The following is a 22,660-nucleotide window of genomic DNA, read 5'->3' as shown; positions in this document are numbered from 1 at the left end:
TATACAACAAAGGTAGTGTGACAAGTTATAGAACTGATGATGTTAAAGTTCTTGTTTGTTATATCTTTGTGGGCAGTAAATTCGTAACGTCCATGTTTCATGAATCTACATGTAATGCATTTCGTTTTGAAGCATTTAGAGCAACTTCCCTTTAATAGACACGATTTTCTTACCTAGCTTATTCTCAGTTATAGGTTCAAAATTACTTGGTGAGAGATAACTTTTTAGATTATTAGCTTTCTTGAAGACCAATTCAGGTTTGTCCTCCAAGCTTCCTGCTAACACCCTGTCCATTTTAAGGATAGGAAAAATTTTTGTAAGAATATTTTTTCTTTTATTTGAGGAATTATTATACCAGGATATAAAGACGGGTTCATTCTGTTCAATCAAAGTACATGAGTTATTTTCTGATTTTTCTAAAGACAGAAGGCTCTGTCATTCTTTTTTGGACACCTCTATAAAAGAACTGGCAAGTAAGTGACTTGGATAGCCCTGATCAAATAAAGATTGTGTTCATTCCTCGCTTTGAAGGACAAAGTCATCATTAGCAGAACAATTTCTTTTAATCCTAAGGTATTGACTCTTAGGAATATTTGTGAGACAGGGTTTATAATGGCATCTCGTATAGTTTAAAAAGATATTACAGTTTACTTTTTTTCGATAAGTCTTGGTCTGTATCGGTTGGTTGATTTCCCCGGCATGTAGCGCAATATCCAAAAAAGTTAAATCTGTCCTATGAATAGTGCTTGTGAAGGTGAGACCAAATGTATTAGTATTGAGAAAATCAATAAACAGTGAAACTGATAGTGTATCCCCTTTCCAAACAATAAACAATTTGTCTATATATCTACCATATAGCACCAAGTTTGCCCCAAAAGGTCCTCCCCAGATGTATTTGTCTTTGAGGTGACCCAAATATAAATTAGTTAAACTTGAGGCGAACCTAGTGCCCATTGCTGTACCATGTATCTGTAAAAATATTCTCCATTGAATGTGAAATAATTACATGACAAAATAAAGTGAATAGATTCTATAATAAATTGACTGCGTTTTTGACATTGTTGGGTCTTTATTTAGATACTGCTCTATTACCTTTAATCCATTTTCGTTTGGTATATTTGTATATAGGGATTCTGCATCACATGTAACTAGCAGATAATCCTCTTGCCACTTTAAATCTTTAAATGTAAAAAGTGAGTGGTGTCTTTAATATAGGATTTAAGAATGTTTACGTGTGGCTGCAAAAAAAAATCCACATATGCTATGGAAGTGAGTGAACCCACACCTGAAATAATAGGATGCCCAGGAGGTGACAACAGTGGCTCATTCATTTTTGGAAGGTGATAATATGTGGGTGTGACCGGATATGCAGAGTGGGGGCAGTGGCCTGGCAGGAAGCTGCAATTATATAATGTGATTTTCTCTGGTTTCCATATTCCCCTCGGGTGTGTGTGTGTGTGTGTGTGTGTGTGTGTGTGTGTGTGTGTTTTTTTTTTACTTGTTGGGGAATTAGGGTTGTATTTAAAAATAACTTACCTGACCCTCGTCGGGAAATGTCCATGTATGAAGGTATGGGAGATGCCTGCTGCAGTCCCTTCTACTTACATTTGGGAGGTCCGGTTGTTTTGGTTGAATTACTAGCAAAAATTAAATGATTGGCTCCATAACGTCTCGCTGACACTCTGATTTTTACAAAAATATGTTACATTTGCATTAACAGCCATTAATTAAACAAGAAAAAAAAATTAAAAAGACTTAAAAAAAAAAATAGAAGGAAATCGCCAATTCTGGTCTGGACTCATTGACTCTATCAGGAGAACAAGAGCCTTTTTAGCAAGGACTATGCCAGCAGTAACCAGTAGAGGAATCAGGCGTATCCCACAGAATATCAGCGCTGCCACCATACATCGGGGAGAGAAGATAAAGGGCCTAATTCAGACCTGTTGGGTGCTGTCCGAATTTGCACAGCAGCCGATCAGGTTAGAACTGTGCATTCGGCGGAGCCGCAGTGCACCGGCGCATGGAAGACAGCCGATGGCTATCGCAGCGCTGCAAACACCTCTGCCTGATTGACAGGACAAGCGTTTGCTGGGTGGGATTGGCAAACTGGTGGCATTTGGCCGCTGTTTCAGGGGCACAGTCCGGGCAATGCAGGTGTGCCTAGACCGTACGTGGGCTGCGCTGGCTGGGAGCTACTCCTGAAGTACAAATGCATAGCCGCTGTGCAATGCTTTTGTACTTTTGCAGTAGGGGGTCGGGCCAGACATGCGGGGTGGACTAGATCTGTGCTGAGCATCCCCCCCACATGTCAGTGTGCCTGATCGTAGCCCTGTGCTGAGCATCCCCCCGCATGTCAGTGTGCCTGATCATAGCCCTGTGCTGAGCATCCCCCCCACATGTCAGTGTGCCTGATCGTAGCCCTGTGCTGAGCATCCCCCCGCATGTCAGTGTGCCTGATTGTAGTCCTGTGCTGAGCATCCCCCCTGCATATCAGTGTGCCTGATCGTAGCCCTGTGCTGAGCATCCCCCCCACATGTCAGTGTGCCTGATTGTAGTCCTGTGCTGAGCATCCTCCCGCATGTCAGTGTGCCTGATCGTAGCCCTGTGCTGAGCATCCCCCCACATGTCAGTGTGCCTGATCGTAGCCCTGTGCTGAGCATCCCCCCCACATGTCAGTGTGCCTGATCGTAGCCCTGTGCTGAGCATCCCCCCCACATGTCAGTGTGCCTGATCGTAGTCCTGTGCTGAGCATCCCCCCACATGTCAGTGTGCCTGATCGTAGCCCTGTGCTGAGCATCCCCCCCACATGTCAGTGTGCCTGATCGTAGCCCTGTGCTGAGCATCCCTCCCACATGTCAGTGTGCCTGATCGTAGCCCTGTGCTGAGCATCCCCCCCACATGTCAGTGTGCCTGATCGTAGCCCTGTGCTGAGCATCCCCCCCACATGTCAGTGTGCCTGATCGTAGCCCTGTGCTGAGCATCCCCCCCACATGTCAATGTGCCTGATCATAGCCCTGTGCTGATCATCCCCCCGCATGTCAGTGTGCCTGATCGTAGTCCTGTGCTGATCATCCCCCCGCATGTCAGTGTGCCTGATCGTAGCCCTGTGCTGAGCATCCCCCCCACATGTCAGTGTGCCTGATCGTAGCCCTGTGCTGAGCATCCCCCCCACATGTCAATGTGCCTGATCATAGCCCTGGGCTGATCATCCCCCTGCATGTCAGTGTGCCTGATCGTAGTCCTGTGCTGATCATCCCCCCCACATGTCAGTGTGCCTGATCGTAGCCCTGTGCTGAGCATCCCCCCCACATGTCAGTGTGCCTGATCTATAGAATTATGCAGGGCTACGGTCAGTTCTGAATTAGGCCCAAAGTGCAGATTTCTGAACAGTGCTCTTAGAAGGAACACAAGAAGTGCATAGATCACAATGATCAGAAGTCCGGGACAATGAGGTGAAGAAACCAACGCTGGGGTACTAATAACCCCAATACAGATCACTTGGAGCAAGAGACTAGGTTAAGGGCAATAACAATTTCTCATACGTCCGTAGAGGATGCTGGGGTCCACTTTAGTACCATGGGGTAGAGACGGTTCTGCAGGAGACATGGGCACTTTCAAACTTTTCAAGGGTGTGAACTAGCTCCTCCCTCTATGCCCCTCCTACAGGCCTCAGTTTTAGAAATGTGCCCAGGCAGACTGGATGCACTACAGGGAGCTCTACTGAGTTTCTCTGAAAAGACTTTATGTTAGGTTTTTTATTTTCAGGGAGACCTGCTGGCAACAGTCTCCCTACGTTGTGGGACTTAGGGGGGAGAAGTAGGAACCAACTTCTGTGAGTTCATGGCTCTGCTTCTGGCTGACAGGACACCATTAGCTCCTGAGGGTACTGAACGCTGGGCGCTCCCGGATGCTCACTCCCACAGCCTGCTGTCAGAGCCAGAAGTCAGAAGACAGGTAAGTGTAAAGAAGAAAGAAGACTTCTTCTCCAGCGAAGGCTGATAGAGGTATCGCGCAGCGGGCGGGAATGCTGCGCGCCATCCTCCCACTATACACAGGCACTGCAGGGCACAGGGGGGAGGGACCCCTGGGCAGCATAGAACCTCACAAAAAACTGGCACAGAGGGGACATATAGTGCCAGGGCACTGTCCTACCCAGGCCAGTATAAATATTGGTAAATTTAGAGCAGGACAGTAGCGCTTCATTGCGGGGGCGGGGCTTCTTCCTCACTCAGCCAGCACAATACTCTGCGCCATTTCTCTTCATCCAGAGCTGCAGAGGAGTCGCTGGCCCTTCCTTCACTACTGACACAAGTATGAGGGTGCAAAAAGGTGTGGGGGCGCAGTGAATTTTGGTGCTTTATTGATCATTATAAAAGCGCTGCAGGTCTGTCAGCATTTATTGTTTCACAGGCTTTGTATTATTGGCATGGGGTTGTGAGCTGGCGATTCCTCTCTGTGTCCCTCTGACAGATTTTACTGTGGGTCTGTCCCCTATAAGTCCCGGAGTGTCTGTGGGTGTTTGGTACACGTGTGTCGATATGTCTGAGGCAGAATGTTCTTCCCCAGAGGACGCTATATTAGGGACGCAGAATTGTGATGTGGTGGCCCTGTCGGCACAGCCTATACCTGACTGGGTGAAAGATTTACGTGATAGTGTGATTCAGATCAGGAAAAGGTTGGATAAGTCTGAGTCACAGACACAGACATGGAGAAAATCATTGGAGGATGTGATGTTACAAGGCTCTGCTTCTTTTTCCACAGGAGACCCATCAGGGTCGCATAAATGTTCTTTTGCCCAGCTAATACACACTGATACCGACATGGACTTCCTGTGTCGACCATAGTGATTCCAGAATAGATCCAAAATTGGCAAAGAGCATTCAGTACATGATTGTGGCTATTAAGGTTGTCCTATACGTCACGGAGACCCCTTCTGTACCTGACAAGAAGGTGTGTCTCTATAAAGAAAGGAAAGCTGAGGTAACTTTTCCTCCTTCTCATGAACTGAACGATCTCTTTGAGAAAGTCTGGGAAAACCCTGAAAAAAAAAATGTCAAATTCCCAGACGAATACCAGTTGCTTATCCCTTTCCAACAGAGGACAGGAAAAGGTGGGAGTCCCCTCCTGTTCTGGACAGGGCCCTGTCACGATTAACAAAAAAGGTAGCTCTCCCAGCACTGGGCACGGCGGTTCTTAAAGAGCCGGCGGATCGTAAGCAGGAAACTACATTAAAATCTATTTATGTGACCAATGGTACGCTGCTCAGGCCTGCCATTGCCTGTGCGTGGGTGAGTAGTGCTATTGAAAAGTGGTCGGATAACTTGTCATCTGATATAGACACACTAGATAAAGATGAGATTCTCCTAACATTGGGTCATATCAAGGACGCTGCAGCATACATATGTGAGGCCGCAAGGGATATTGGGCTCTTGGGATCAAGGGCCGCTACCATGGCGATCTCGGCTAGGAGGGCTTTGTGGATTCACCAAGGGAATGCTGATGCAGACTCCAAAAAGAATATGTAGTCTCTCCCCTATAAAGGAGAAGCCTTGTTTGGTGACGGCCTAGATGATTTGGTTTCTGCGGCTACCGCAGGTAGGTCAACCTTCTTGCCTTATGTTCCTGCGCAACAAAAGAAGACACATCACTATCAGATGCAGTCCTTTTGGCCCAATAGATATAGAAGAGGGCGAGGCTCCTCCTTCCTTGCTAGTGGAGGAAGGGGAAGAGGAAAAAGATCCGCGGCCTCATCGGGATCACAGGAGCAGAAATCATCCCCTGCTTCTGACAAATCCACCGCATGACGCTGGGGCTCCCTTGCGGGAGTCCGCACCGGTGGGGGCATGTCTAAAACTTTTCAGTCAGTACTGGGTTCATTCGAGCCTGGACCCATGGGTTTTATAAATAGTATCCCAAGGGTTCAAACTGGAGTTTCATGACGTTCCCCCTCGCCGATTTTTCAAAACGGCCTTGCCAGTTTTTCTCCCGGACAGGGATGTTGAAAGCGCGGCAATACAAAAGTTGTGTCAGGATCAGGTCATTATCCTGGTTCCCCTGTCACAACAGGGAGAAGGCTTTTATTCAAGCCTCTTCGTGGTCCCGAAGCCGGACGGCACGGTCAGACCAATCCTAAACCTGAAATCTCTCAATTTCTACCTGAAGAAATTCAAATTCAAGATGGAATCTCTCAGGGCAGTGATCTCCAGTCTGGAGGAAGGAGATTTCATGGTTTCAGTAGACATAAAGGATGCCTACTTACATGTTCCCATTTATCCTCCGCATCAGACTTACCTGAGGTTTGCAATTCAGGATTGCCATTACCAATTTTAGACGTTGCCGTTTGGTCTGTCCACGGCTCTGAGGATTTTCACCAAGGTGATGGCGGAGATGATGGTTCCCCTTCGCCAGAAAGGAGTCACTGTTATCCCGCACTTGGACGATCTCCTGATAAAGGCGAGATCCAAGGACAGGTTGGTGCAGAACATTGCACTCTCCCTGACAGTACTTCAACAACATGGTTGGGTCCTGAACTTCCCAAAGACACAGTTGGTTCCAACGACAAGATTGTCATTTCTGGGAATGATACTGGACACAGAACTACAGAAAGTTTTTCTTCCAGTGGAAAAGGCTCTGGAGATCCAGAGGCTGGTTAAACAAATTTTGAAACCAGCAAGAATATCAATCCATCAATGCATTCGGTTGCTGGGGAAGATGGTAGCAGCCTACGAGGCCATCCAGTTTGGCAGGTTTCATGCCAGAATATTCCAGTGGGACTGGTTGGACAAGTGGTTCGGATCCCACCTACACATGCACCGGAGGATAATCCTGTCATCCAAAGCCAGAATTTCACTCCTATGGTGGCTGCACAGCTCTGACCTACTAGGGGGATGCAGGTTCGGGATTCAGGAATGGGTCCTAGTATCCACGGATGCAAGCCTCCGAGGCTGGGGAGCAGTCACACAGGGGGAAAACTTCCAAGGAAGATGGTCAAGTCAGGAGACTTGTCTCCACATAAACGTTCTGGAGTTAAGGGTCATTTACAACGGCTTTCTACAAGCGGAACATCTTCAAGAGCTGACCGTACAGATCCAGTCGGACAATGTAACAGCAGTAGCGTACATAAACCGTCAGGGCGGAACGAAAAGCAGAGCGGCGATGGCAGAAGCCACAAAGATTCTCCGCTGGGCGGAAAGACATACAAGCGCTCTGTCAGCAATTTTCATTCCAGGAGTGGACAACTGGGAAGCAAACTTCCTCAGCAGACACAATCTCCATCCAGGAGAGTGGGGCCTCCACTAAGAAGTCTTCACAGAGGTGACAAGTCATTGGGGAGTTCCTCAAGCAGACATGATGGCATCTCGTCTCAACAAGAAGCTTCAGAGATATTGTTCCTGGTCGAGAGACCCTCAAACAATAGCAGTGGATGCACTGGTGTCACAGTGGGTGTTTCAGTCGGTGTATGTATTCCCTCCACTTCCTCTCATTCCAAAAGGTTTAAAAATCATAAGAAGAACAAGAGTTCAAGCGATCCTCATTGTCCCAGACTGGCCATGAAGGGCTTGGTATCCAGATCTTCGGGAATTACTCATAGGAGATCCCTGGCCTCTTCCTCTGTGTGAGGACCTGTTACAGCTGGGGCCGTGCGTGTATCAAGACTTACCACAGCTACATTTGATGGCATGGCTGTTGAGCGCCAGATCCTAGCCCGAAAGGGTATTCCCAGTGAAGTCATTCCCAAACTTATTCAGGCCAGGAAAGTAGTTACGTCTAAACATTACCACCATATTTGGAGAAAATATGTGTCTTGGTGTGAATCCAAGAAGGCTCCTATGGAAGAGATTCAGCTAGGACGTTTTCTTCATTTTCTACAAGCTGGTGTGGATGCGGGCCTCAAATTCGGCTCAATTAAGGTACAGATTTCAGCCTTATCGGTTTTCTTTCAGAAACAATTGGCCTCCCTTCTAGAAGTTCAGACATTCGTGAAACAGAAGGTAGAGTTGAAATTCCTCACTTGGAAAGTGGTCATTTTAGTGGCCTTGGTATCCGCAAGGCGGGTGTCTGAGTTAGCGACCTTGTCTCACAAGATCCCTTATTTGATCTTCCATGAAGATAGAGCAGAATTGAGGACGCGTCAACAATTTCTGCCGAAGGTGGTTTCTTCTTTCCATATAAACCAGCCTATTGTGGTGCCTGTGGCTACTGACGCCTTCGCTGAGTCAAAGTCTCTGGATGTGGTCAGAGCTTTGAAGATTTATGTCGCCAGAACGGCTCAGATTAGGAAAACAGAGGCTCTGTTTGTCCTATATGATCCCAAAAAGATTGGGTGTACTGCTTCCAAGCAGACCATTGCACGCTGGATCTGTGGTACGATTCAGCATGCTCATTCCACGGCGGGATTGCCGTTACCGAAATCGGTAAATGCCCATTCTAATAGAAAGGTGGGCTCGTCCTGGGCGGCTGCCCGGGGGGTCTTGGCATTGCAACTTTGCCGAGCAGCTACTTGGTCAGGGTCAAACACCTTTGCTAAGTTTTACAAGTTTGACACCTTGGCCGATGATGACCTCAAGTTTGGTCAATCAGTGCTGCAGAGTCGTCCGCACTTTCCCACCCGGTCTGGAGCTTTGGTATAACCCCATGGTACTAAAGCATCCTCTAGGACGTATGAGAAAATAGAATTTTAATACTCACCAGTACAGTGGCGTAACTAGATATTTATCTCCCCCAAGCCACCGCAATGCCCGTTATATATTATGCCACACTGCAATGACCCTGAGACATTATACCACAATGCCCGTGATATAGTATACCACACACCGTAATGCCTGACACATTATGACACATACCACAATGTCCGTGATACATTATGCCACACACTGCAATGACCCTGAGACATTATACCACATATCACAATGCCCGCGATATAGTATACCATACACCGTAATGCCTGTGACACATTATGACACACACCGCAATGTCCGTGATACATTATGCCACACACCGTAATGCCCATTACACATTAAGTCCTACAGTAAGGCTTCTAATTACTTTTCAATTACCTGCTCGTTGTCAGGAGTTTCATGCACTGGGTGTCATGCTCGTTGCCAGGGGTTTCATGCTCTTGGTTCCATGCACGGTGCCAGGGGTTTTCATGCTCAGGGTGTCATGCTCGTTGCCAGGGGTTTCATGCACTGGGTGTCATGCTCGTTGCCAGGTGTTTCATGCACTGGGTGTCATGCTCGTTGCCAGGTGTTTCATGCACTGGGTGTCATGCTCGTTGCTAGGAGGTAGTCCTTGTTGCTAGGGCTGTGCTCCCAGTGCCACATATGTCCCCAGTGCCAGATATTCCCCCACGGTGCCAGGTACTCACATGCCCCCAGTGCCAAATATAGCGCCCCCCCATGTGCCAGGTACACATATACCCCCCCAGTGCCACATATGCCCCCCAGTGCCAGATATTCCCCCACAGTGCCACATATGCCCCCAGTGCCAGATATTTCCCCAGTGCCACATATGCCCCCAGTGCCAGATATTCCCCCCCAGTGCCATATATGCCCCCAGTGCCAGATATTCCCCCCAGTGCCATATATGTCCCCAGTGCCAGATATCCCCCCCCCCCAGTGCCGTATATGTCCCCAGTGCCAGATATTATCCCCCCCCGTGCCAAATATGCCCCCAGTGCCAGATATTCTCCCCAGTGCCAGATATGCCCCCTCAGTGCATGCCCCCTCAATGCGTGCCCCCCCTGCTTCCTCCGCCGCTCCCCTGCTGTAAGGAGGGACACGGAGGGCACAGCGCACGCCTCTCCTGTGTCCCTCCTGGGTCTCCGGCGGCCGCAGGTCTAATAAAGGAAGTGCTCACGAACGGCACTTCCAGCGGAGGGAAGGAGACCGCAGACTGACATGCGGACGCTCGTCCGCATGTCAGTCTGCACTAAATCAGTGGCGCCCCCGCAGCCCCTCGCCCCCAAGCCACCGCGAGGGCTGCGGGGGCAGTAGTTACGCCACTGCACCAGTAAATCCTTTTCTCTTAGTCCGTAGAGGATGCTTGGTGCCCGTCCCAGTGCGTACTGTACCTGCAGTTATTAGTTTGTGGTTACACACATGTTGTGCTACGTTTATTGTCAGCATGTTGCTGCAATTGTTCATGCCCGTTGGCTTGTGTTCTGTTGAATGCCATGTTCTGCGGCATGCTTGAGGTGCGAGCTGGTATGACTCTCACCTTAATTTAACAGTAAATCCTTTCCTCTAAATGTCTGTCTCCCTGGGCACAGTTCCTATAACTAAGGTCTGGAGGAGGGGCATAGAGGGAGGAGCCAGTTCACACCCTTTGAAAAGTCTTAAAGTGCCCATGTCTGCTGCGGATCCATCTATACCCCATGGTACGAAAGTGGACACCAGCATCCTCTACGGACTAAGAAAAGGATTTACCGGTAGGTATTAAAATCCTATTTTTTCTTGTACAATTAATGGTTGTTAATGCAAATGTCATTTTGTGTAACATATTTGTGTAAAAATCAGAGGGTCAGCGAGACGTTATGGAGCCGATGTATCATTTACTATTTGCTGCTAATTCCCCCAAAACAACCGGACCTCCCAAATATAAGTAGAAGGGACTGCAGCAGGTATCTCCCATACCTTCATACATGGACATTTCCAGGCAAGGGTCAGGTAAGTTTTTTTTTTTTAAATATACAATCCTAATTCACCTACAAGTTGTCAAAGTAAAATTGCATATTTCAATATTTAGAATACACTATGGAATTTACGAATGAATGCGTCTACGATGCCTGCATCAAATACGCATGCTAATGGCTAATACGGTAGGGGCGCGAATGACCGTAACGGCAAGTTACTGTGAGCATTACGGTAGAAGATGCATTTGTTAATAAATATACTGTAAAAAAATAGCAAATATTTCTTACATACACTCAAATGTATTACAGCCAGAAATACAAATTCCTATAGTGTGTAACATACAGTATCAGATTGCTCTGTCCAAACAGCCATTGTTTCCATGGAAGATAGACCTTGGACTGAGTGAATGTGTAAATACCGTTGTTTGCCCCAATTGCTAACACGAACAATTGCGTCTTGGTCTCGTGTTGCTCTAACAAATAAGAAGCCAGATACGATACAATAGCTAAAGATACGCAGATTCTTCATTGTGTGCTTAACACACATTCATGCACACCAGAATCCTGTGTCTTTATATTCAATAAAATACAGACCAGATATTGATACTTGTATTAAGAGTGATATGTCATATGTATTATGTATTCTGGCTTTATGGTTTACACAGCACTGACCTGTCCCCTACACAATGAGTTATACATAGCCTTTACACAACTGGTTAACTGTGTGTGTGGGTGTGTGTGTGTATGTATGTATGTATATATATATGTATATAGGTATTGTTCCATTAAATATTAAGGACACCGTGTATGGATACCGTTTGTGGGATCAAATTGTTCAGGGTCACATAAGTAATAATTCGGTGGTTGCAAGGATATTGTCACATATTACGGCAACAAGTTATTAGCGATACCGGATTCATGTATATTACTGTATGATACTGTGGTCGGTTTGAACTGGTCTTTAGGTGGGAGCCCAGAAATAACCTGTAATCACATCACAAGATTAGGTGTCGCTCAGTGTTCCAGCTGACCAATGACCCACAGTGTACTGAATATGTCCCGCCCCTGGACCAATGGAAGACCTTACATTCCCCATTGTACTGTTATTGGAACACTGTATAAAAGAACGCACCTGACCCAGGTTTCAGTCACCTTTCTCAGAGGTCATCTTGTAAGACGACGGAGGCCTGGAATCTGGTGGCGCAGCGTATGTATGAAGGTAACTGATCCTATTGTATTGGTATAATTGTATTGCTAATTGTACTCGCGCGACTTCCGGTTCCGGCGCCCATGTGAGGAGAAGCTGATTGCTGCAGCTCTCCTGCACCCTCGGCAACCGGAGCACACAGCGCCTCCAATTCGCGGCTTTTCTCCGCGCCGGTCGCACAATACCAGTGGGAAGGTGTAGAGACGTGGATGGAAAAGTTTCTGTCCTCCCCTATGCCCCCTAAAATGCAAAGATCAAGGTCAGAAAAACGGGCTGGAGAATCCAAGATGGCCGCCGCATCTGACATACAAACGTGTCTGCAAGCTGCTGGCAGCACCAAACAGGCTTCTGCAAAACACACTTCTCCCTCAGGTGAGCCTGACTGTACCCCTGTCTCTCCAGTGACTTATGCTGATGTAGTAAGGGCTGTTAGGGATGCCATGGAGCCTATCATGGATGCACATGCTGTTAAAATGCAGCAGGCAGTAAAAGATCTAAAATCCCAAATGAAGCAACTCACCAAAACTGTTCTAACAAATGAACAAAGGCTGGGGGAGACTTTTCAGGATGTTGGGGATCTTAAGCACAGATATGATGAGCTCCAGAAATCTCACTTTCAACTGCTGAATAAGGTTGATGATCTTGAAAACAGATCGAGGAGATTGAATCTTCGGGTACTGGGGCTCCCTGAGTCACTGAAAGGTCCTGATTTGACTCTGTTTTTGCAAACGTCCCTCCTTGATTTACTGCATATCCAAGATGAATGCACCGGCTTGGTTGTTGAGAGAGCCCACAGACTGGGTCCCCCGCGCTCTGCACCTAATAGCAGACCACGTGTGGTCATATTTAAATGTCTGAACTTTCTCCATAAGGAAGCAATATGGTCGGCATCCAGAAAGCATAGAAATTTACAATGGGAGGGAGCTCGTTAGGCCATTTTCCAGGACTACTCCGCGGAGGTTTCCCGGGCCCGTCGAGAATTTACCCCCCTTTGTTCTCGTTTGGTAAAGGCGAATAAGAAATTTGCTCTGCTCTTCCCTGCAAGACTACGCCTGTTTGATGGAAATTCTTTCCGGGACTTTACAAATCTTGCAGATGCAGAGGCTTATATCTCCGAGGCCTCCCAGGCAGATGACTACTCCTCTCAGGCGGACGACACCCGGGAGAGGAATGGCTGAGTATTGTTTCTGGACTTTTCTGTGTCTGGCGATGCCCGTCAATCTAATATAATTTAATTACTGCGGTAGAAGCTGCAGCAGGTGTTTTTTCCCATAAAAGAGCAATTGGTCATATACAAAGGACCGAACCACTTCACTTTGCTTTATGTTTTAGATTTTTCTTATACATCTGCTGTTTTCACCTGGAAATGGAATCCTTCTGGAATGTTCACATATGTTTAGAAGAGATATTTCCATCCTATTATTTATGTGACAGGCTGCATTTGTCTTCTTCTGTAACATGCTCTGTGTGCTCTGATATTTTCTGGTTAATTTTTTCATATATATTTTTATATAATATGTTGCCGAGGGTGGGTGGGGGCGCCCCCTCCCTCATTTTTTCTTTTTCTCTCAGGTTATCAAATTCTGGCTGGCTCAGTGGTGGTCTTTGATGGCCTCTGTGCTTGCTCGAACCGGTTGTTCTTGTTTTCTGAAGTTATGATCGTCCTTAGCAGGACTTTCTTTCACAATTTTAATATTATATTCTGTGTGTTTTCTTTGATGTTGTTCTTATCTTCTCCCCCTCCCCTTCTTTTCCTTTTGTGTCCACCCAGGTATGTTTGGTGTTTATTTTTCGACGGCTGTAGATATTATGGTTACTATGCATGTTTTCAGGTTCTCCCAAGTCATTTGATGCATGGCTAGTCTGAAGGTAGGCACGTGGAATGTGGGAGGGATCAACTCCCCAGCTAAACGCAGAAAGATTTTACTCTATCTTCGGAAGGTGGAGATGGATGTAGTTTTCATCCAGGAATCTCACCTTATGCCAAATGAGGTGGTGAAACTGAACACTTTGGGTTGGTCTGTGGTAGCCTCTTCCTCCTTCTCTTCTAAGGCTAGAGGAGTGATTATATTAGCACGACACACGGTCCCTATCTCTGTCCAAGCTATTATAGATGACACTCAGGGTAGATATGTATTGGCAGATGTCACTTTGCATGCCACCAGGTTCCTACTTTGTAATATTTATGCCCCTAATCAGTACTCTAAGCAATTCTATACGAACATGGTCACTAAGCTACTAAGTTACTCTGAAATTCCCATAATAATGGGTGGAGATTTTAATATATATTCTTCTCCAACCATGGATAAATCCCCTCCCCCCCGCACTCCCCCCTCGTTACCGCGTATTGGTATCCCCTATATTTGCTCGCAGCTGTCCTTAGTGGATGTGTGGCGCGCATGCTATCCATTAGAAAGGGAGTTCACATGTCTTTCTGCTGCGCACCACACACTCTCGAGGATTGATTATCTGCTGTTATCTGAATCCCTTTTCTCAAAAGTGGCTGACTCAAAAATTGAGAATATCTGTATTTCAGACCATGCTTTATGCTGGATGAAATTGATGCTCCTCCCAGAGAAACCCCCATTCCGCTCCTGGCACTTCCCCTCTCACTTAAGTGGCTCTCTGAAATTCCGCTCCTCATTAGACGCAGCATGGCTGGATTATCATATGCACAATGGAGAAACTCTGAGCGACGATCCTGCTCTTTTCTGGCAGGCGTCAAAATCAGTTATCCGGGGACACATTATTTCCTACAGTAAAAAAAGGGATTTAGATTTAAATTCACAATATTTAGAAGCTCAGGCGACTCTTACTCTCGCTTTCCAGGAATTTAAGTCCTCCCCCTCCCCTTTTACTAGAGAACGGTACCTTACACAAAAAACACTATTCGATACCCTCCTTTCTCAATTGGAAGCGAAATATTCATTTTCAAGAGACTGTAGCATTTACAGATATGGCAACAAGTCTGGCAAACTGTTATCACGTTTATTAAAGGGCAGACATCCTAAAGTGGTCATTCACTCTCTGCTCACCCAGAGTGGGGACAGAGTGAGGACCTCGGCCGAGATTGCTGAGGTGCTGCAGTCTTTTTATTCCAATCTGTATTCACGTCCTATTATCAACCAGACACACAAGTCTAGCTTTTGGTCTTCTACTGATCTGCCTCAAATGTCTGAGATGCATTGTACCTCTCTCCTTGCACCCATCACCACTGAGGAAGTTTCTCTAGCAATAGCTGGACTGAAGACTGGGAAGACTCCGGGTCCTGACGGTTTCGCCAATGACTACTATAAAATTCTATCTACTAGATTGAGTGAACCTCTTTCTGTATTGTTTAATTCTTTTATGCAGGGTGCTTCCCTACCCCAATATTTTAATTCAGCCGTCATAAAAGTTATCCCGAAGCCTGGCCGGGATCCTGAGTCTCCCAGCTCTTATCGCCCGATCTCCCTTTTAAACACGGATTATAAATTATTCACTAAAATCCTCTCAAATAGACTCAAATTCATAGTCCCGGACATAGTGCACACGGACCAGACTGGATTTGTCTGGGGTCGACAATCAGTGAGCAATATCCGAAAGGTCTTGACTGTTATGCAAGCCTTTCAGCTTTCCAAACCCACGGATACTAATGTATTATTATCCATTGACGCCGAAAAGGCGTTCGACCTAGTCACCTGGGACCACCTGTATGAAACGCTCCATCGCTTTGGTGCACCTGAGGACTTTGTCTCTCTTATTTCCCGTCTATATGAATCTCCCTCCACCCAAGTCTTGGGGAATAGTATTCTCTCTTCCCCTTTCCTTATCCAGAGTGGTACACGACAGGGCTGCCCCTTGTCACCTTTATTATTTGCCTTAGCATTAGAACCTTTAGCTGTTTCCCTGAGAAACTCTTCCGAATTTGCAGGCATAAGGGTCGTGGACACTACGGTAAAGTTGTCACTGTATGCAGATGACATGCTGTTATTTATTTCCCATCCTGATACGTCTATCCCTGCGATTGTCTCCCTGATTGAACAATTTGGTTCTTTTGCGGGATACAAGATTAATATATCCAAATCCGAGCTCCTCCTCCTATCAGGGGACTCCTCCCTCTTCCCATCACACCCTGTCCTGTCCCGATTCCCAGTTACCCGAGATAGTCTTAAATACTTAGGAGTTCAGATCCCTACTTCCCTCCCGGATCTATATGCGATTAATTTTGGTCCTATTTTGTCCAAAGTGTCTAAAACACTTACTGACTGGGCGTCCCTGCCCTTATCTCTTATGGGTCGTGCAGAGGTTATTAAATCTGTGATATTCCCCAAGATTGCCTATTTCCTGCTCATGCTCCCTATTGCCCTTGTTGAGAAAGATGTCCTTTTCCTTAAGCAATGTTTCACTAGATTTCTATGGGCCGGAAAACGACCAAGAGTCCCTTATGCAAGATTGCAACTATTACGTGAAGAGGGAGGAATGGGAATCCCGGATCCAGTCCTATTTAGCAGAGCAGCAATGTACAGGTATATCACAGACTGGCTTTGGGGCAGATCAGTATTTACTAACCTGACACTTGAACTGGCCGTATTTCATCCTTTCTCCCCTGCCGCACTTTTACACACCCCAAACTCCCGCCTCCCAGCCGGGATAAAACAGAATATTTTGTTTTGGCATACATATCGAGCATGGCAGGTTACACACACTAAAGCACAGAGAAAACCTTACACCTCTCTTCACACTACGTTCTGGGGTAACCCATGTTTCCTTCCTGGCCTCGATAACACACATTTTTTGAGGTGGAGAGAAAAGGGCATCGCAGCTATTAGGGACATTTATGACCCAGGAGGCAATGCAGTGCTTTCTTTCTCTGATATCCAGATAAAGTTTGGTATATCCCATCGGGAATTCTTTATGTACCTACAGGCTAGGCACTTTGCTCAATCCCAGTCTCATCCTATGATCTCTGAGGCTACCACAGACCCGCTGCGCACCCTAATGGTACTCACCAAAGATTGTCCTTACCATCTCAATTATTTCAGAAACACCTTTAGAGTCTCATATAGAGACCGGCTCTGGGAACCCGCGCTGGCCTCATGGTCCAGAGATATCCCCAATATGGGATCGAGCGCTGATTTATTAGATAACATTCTCCCCATTTTTAAGTCCTTATACTCTGCCTCTTTGCAAGAGGTACACTTGAAAACGCTCCAAAGGGCATATATAGCACCTAATCAGAGGGCACACATGGTCCCAGACGTCACTGGCCGTTGCATCAAATGTACTGCGCAGAATGCCACCTTGTACCACAATATGTGGTCTTGCCGGAAAATATCTAAGTTTTGGTATAAGGTGGTCGCCTATCTCAACACAGTATTTAACTTACAGTTAATAAAATGTCCTAAGGCTTGCCTGTTACTTGATTTTAGAGAATGGTCTCTTGGGCCTGAGGATAGAGATATTGTTCCGGTAATCTCTGTCATTTTGACAATTGCCAAGAAACAAATTCTTAATAATTGGATCAAACCGTCTACCCCTTCTTTGATGGCTGTAAAACACATGACCCTCCGAATTATTTATTTTGAGAGGCGTGCTACTCTTCCTGATATAGAAATGGGGGTTAGGCGGTTTGCCAAGAAGTGGGAGAGGTACATTGATACTCTAGAGCCGGACATACAATCTTTCATTTATAAACTTTTTGAGACCACAAAGTGGTACCTATATAGACAAATCGATAGGGCATATTGTTAGCCTAGGACTATGTACTATTCCTTTGAGACCTCCTGTTCTTATTCTAGGAAAGGTTATCTAACTAATCTTAATTCCCCACGCTGTATGTTTAGTCCGAGGACAAGTAGATACTGAACCTTCTCTTTGGTTAGAGTGGATAACCATGCCGGAAATGCCTTCTTAATTTTATTAGTCTTAACTAAGATGTCTTTGGCCGTTACTCATTCAGGAACTGATCATACTTGTATTGTCTTCCCCATTTGTTCCCCCCCCCCTTTTTTTCTCTCCTGTTTGTCTTCTTCATTGACCTCTTGGTATATTGATGTACTGTGAACTCTAAGGTAAAATTAGGTGCTGGACCTTGGGTACATGATGACTTGGTATGCTGAGACGCACACGGGTACTGTTTTCATCATTTCTTAGAACTCACGCAAGCTAAGATTGTACACCCTTTGCCTCTTACCCAAGCCCGCAGCTACTAACCATATATGTATTTGTTGATTTCACTGATGTGATCTAAAAGTACTTAATGTTGGAAAACTGTGACTATACCGGTTTCTCTCCGGTCTTTGGTTTGTCTTTACCATGAAGGTCTCCCCTGTTTTTCTAATTTTTGTATTTCTATATAAAAATCTAATAAAAATTGTTGAATTAAAAAAAAAAATTGTACTCGCATTTATTTCCCGTCTGTTGTATATTATTGTACGTATTACTGCATCTGTGAATTGTATTGTGTTGCTACAGTGTAGCATTATTATCCCTTTGTGTCCGCTAGGGACTAATATATATGGTTATTGGGTTGGACCTTTAATCCAAACTTACCCATCTGTCTCGACTAAGTTATTTTGTTAATCTGGTGAAGCGTCATGACACTTCCAACACTATACTAAGGTCTAAGTATGTTATATTGCTGGAGCCATATATATTCACCAAGGTATTATGAGTGCGTCACACCGCTCAAAAGGTACGCTAAGTGGCGCTACACGTAGCGTAACATTGAGAAACTGCGCAACTGACTTATTGTCCATCGGTTTATTTTAAAAACAGTTTATCACAAAGTAAAAGAAAAAAACAGAACATTTGAATAGACATAATTTATTTAAAACCAACAAATGATAAAACTATTTAATTACACAGAGAGACCCCCCCCCCTTCCCCCTGTAATATCATCCCAATATATTTAAATGAGCTGTCATAATTGGACATAGCCAAAATGACACCGGAAATCTTTTGTTTTTAAACAACTTTTTTTTATATCTTTAATACACATATTTTTGTCTATATTTTAAACTTAAAAAATACTTCACTCTGCACAACAGCCTATGGGGGTCATTCAGACCCAGCCGCTATAGCAACCCGCAGCAGTTTGCTGGTGGTGGCAAAATATATATGCGTAGCAGCCGCGCAGACACACGCATTGCGGTTGCATCCCTAAGGGGTGAATGCGGGCGGGGCAGGATCATTTTCTGGGGGGGGGGGGGCTGTGTGATGTCACATCTGCGATCATCTCTGATTAACCCCCTATAAGCTTCCAGAGTGCACCTCATATCTCATCTTTTCCAAGTTACTACAAATGATATGAGATCGGTAGCAGCACTACTTTCAGGATTATTACACAGAACACACATAAAGGCTGACCCAGCAAATAACAGTAACACATACAAGGGATTCATTAGAAATAAGGAAGCATAATCATCTTTAGGTCTAATTATCAACTGGTTCTGTGCGGGACCCATACACCTCTTTACTGCCTCCAGCCCCTAGTACTGTGGCCACCCGCCCTGTCTCCCCCCACTACTGCCACCATCCTGTCTCCCCCATCTTGTTTAACCACCTACTGCCACCCATCCTGTCTCCCCCACTGCCATCCATCTCACCCCACTACTGCCACCCGCCCTGTCTCCCACCCACTACTGCCACCGTCCTGTCTCCCCCACTGCCATCCATCTCACCCCACTACTGCCACCCGCCCTGTCTCCCACCCACTACCGCCACCGTCCTGTCTCCCCCCACTACTGCTACCCATCTTGTTTAACCACCTACTGCCACCCATCCTGTCTCCCCCATCTTGTTTAACCACCTACTGCCACCCATCCTGTCTCCCCCACTGCCATCCATCTCACCCCACTACTGCCACCCGCCCTGTGTCCCACCCACTACCGCCACCGTCCTGTCTCCCCCACTACTGCTACCCATCTTGTTTAACCACCTACTGCCACCCATCCTGTCTCCCTCCACTACTGCCATCCACCCCGTGTCTCCGCCACCTGCACTGTCTTCCCCACTACTGCCACCTGCCCTGTCTCCCCGCTCTAACACCTCAGCCCTGCTTGGGGACATTTATCCACAAAGACACTGCCTCCAGCAGCTCCAACTACTGCCCCCTGCCCTGTCTCCCTCCTCAGCGCTGCTTGGGGACAATATTACCCACTTAGAGACCGCCTCCAGCAGCCCCCGCTACTGCACTACTGCCACCCGCCCTGTCTCCCCTGACATCTAAGCACTGCTTGGGAATTTATGGTACTGCTAACAGTCCATCAACAGATGGAAGAAGCCCGGGCAGTACGGAGGCAGAAGCTGCTTCTGGTACCATGGTCATGCAAGGCTGGGAGTCAGTAAGATTATTTAATAGACCAGGCCTGGCCAACCTGTGGCTCTCCAGATGTAGTGAAACTACACATCCCAGCATGCCCTGCCACAGTTTTAGCATTCCCTAATAGCAAAACTATGTCAAGGCATGATGGGACTTGTAGTTTTACAACAGCTGGAGAGCCACAGGTTGGCCAGGCCTGCAATAGACGGCCTAATTCAGTAAGGATAGCAGATGCTGCTAATTAGGAGAATTAGCAATCCTTTTCCTAGCGCTCTAGGGGCCGTTCATCGCAGGGCAAGGCCACCCAGCATGCTGACCGCCGCCTCCCCCCTGATGAAGCAGAAGATGCGATTGCTTCTCAATTTCTGCTTCATCATAGAAGTTAGTGAAGCCTCCTGCTGCCGCAGCTTAGCTACACCTTCAGGAGGCCCGGCGCATTCTTCTCAATCATGGCGGCTGCATGTGATGTCACACAGCCACCGTGATAATGCCTGTTTGTCTGCCTCTGGCCTCCATTCACTCCACACCACCCCCGCACCGCCTTCTCCCTGGAAACGGAGCATTGCCCGCCCACACCTGTGACTGCCTGCCTGACAGGCAATCGCATTTTCTGCGGCCCCTCCGCAGAAAATGCAGGCGCAGGATGGGCGTAGCGGATGTGCCCGCAACTTTCTGAATAATTCCGTTTAGATCGCACACTGCAATCCAACCTGAATTAGGTCCAGAGTCACCATCTTCCAGGCAGCTGGTGAAGGGAGCAGAGAATGGGTGTTATGTGGAAGGAACGGGCTGGTTAAGTAACAGCCTGGCTGCTGTATTCTGTACAAGCTACAAGCGGTGCAATTCTATTGCTGGGAGACCCAGGTAGAGGACATTGCAGTAGTCTATGTGTGATGATACAAGTGCATGTATGACTGTAGGTAGATCTGAGGGAATTAAGTGCTGGAGTCTGGCTATGTTCCTCAGATGAGGACCTGATTGCGGCTGATACCTGATGTCTAAGTGTCACTCCACAATCCAGGACACCAAGATTCCGCATATGATCAGCATTTTGTAACTCGGAACCCACAAGCATAAGTCTGGTTGGTAACAAAGCTGAGGTGTAGCCCTGCCCTTTGTTGGTGTGCTTCTATCATAAGGACCTGTTTCATCAGGACTGAGTCACAGCCAACTGGCATCACCCATACCTGGAGCTCAGCTAGACAACCATTTAGGATTGGTACTGGAATCTCATTACCTGGAACAAAAGACAGATCATCTGTATAGTAGTGGTACATGAGGACATGACATCTGATAATTTCACCCTGCGGTAGCATGTATATTGCAAAAAGCATAGGAGATAGATAAGAACCTTGAAGAACAACACATGGCAATGATAAGTATACTCCAGAAGATTAAAATGGCTTCTCACGTGTGTGACTTTGCTGATGTCTAACAAGAGTTGATTTGCGTGCAAAACATTTCCCACACTCAGAACATGGAAATGGCTTCTCACCTGTGTGACTTCTCTGATGTATAACAAGTTGTGATTTCCGTTTAAAACATTTCCCACACTCAGCGCAAGAAATTGGATTCTCCCCTGTGTGACTTCTGTGATGTATAACAATATCTGATTTCCGTGCAAACCATTTCCTACACTCAGGACATGGAAATGGCTTCTCACCTGTGTGACTTATCTGATGTCTAACAAGAGCTGATTTCTGTGCAAACCATTTCCCACACTCAGGACATGGAAATGGCTTCTCACCTGTGTGACTTTGCCGATGTGTAACAAGGTGTGATTTCCGTGAAAAACATTTTCCACAGTCAGAACATGGAAATGGCCTCTCACCTGTGTGACTTCTCTGATGTCTAGCAAGTTGTGATTTCTGAGCAAAATATTTCCCACACTCAGAACATGGAAAAGGTGATGTACCTGTGTGACTTCTCTTATGTGCATCAAGAGTTGTTTTGTATGTAAAACATTTCCCACACTCAGAACAGGAATATGGTTTCTCACCTGTATGTATTCTCTTATGTATTACAAGACGTGATTCGTATGTAAAACATTTCCCACACTCAGAACATGGAAATAGATTCTCACCTGTGTGACTTCGCTGATGTGTAACAAGTTGTGATTTGTATGTAAAACATTTCCCGCACTCAGAGCAAGAAAATGGCCTCTCACCTGTGTGCCTTCTCTGATGTATAACAAGATGTGATTTGTATGTAAAACATTTCCCACAGTCAGAGCATATCAGTGGCCTCTCACCTGACATACCTGTCTGTGGGTTAATAGGCTGTGTGTTCTGTGTAAAACATGTGGTATCTATAGAACAGGGAAACTCTGTATTTACTGTCAGAGCTGTAACAGATGCACCAATATCAGAGTGATCAGGAGAACATTTCCCAGGATCAGAGGGATCAGCTGATAGAGCTGGATGTATAATTGGGGTAATGGGGTTATCTCCTGGAGAATCCTGTCTACTGTCATTATCTTTTATGTCACAATCCAGGGATAACATTAGATGTCCTT

The 22,660-nt window shown here is 46.3% G+C and overlaps 1 protein-coding gene across 1 annotated transcript; it reads right to left on the bottom strand.

The window, feature by feature from the left end:
• Window positions 1–21,517: 21,517 nt before the first annotated feature.
• On the bottom strand, window positions 21,518–22,409 carry LOC134983482 (gastrula zinc finger protein XlCGF17.1-like). Its single transcript, XM_063949151.1, has one exon. It carries the CDS (start codon window positions 22,401–22,403, stop codon window positions 21,540–21,542), a length of 864 nt encoding a protein of 287 aa, XP_063805221.1. The 5' UTR covers window positions 22,404–22,409; the 3' UTR covers window positions 21,518–21,539.
• Window positions 22,410–22,660: the final 251 nt, after the last annotated feature.

The sequence above is a fragment of the Pseudophryne corroboree genome (assembly GCF_028390025.1).
Source record: "Pseudophryne corroboree isolate aPseCor3 chromosome 3 unlocalized genomic scaffold, aPseCor3.hap2 SUPER_3_unloc_16, whole genome shotgun sequence".
Classification (NCBI taxonomy): domain Eukaryota; kingdom Metazoa; phylum Chordata; class Amphibia; order Anura; family Myobatrachidae; genus Pseudophryne; species Pseudophryne corroboree.
This window is presented reverse-complemented; position numbering and strand designations above follow the sequence as displayed.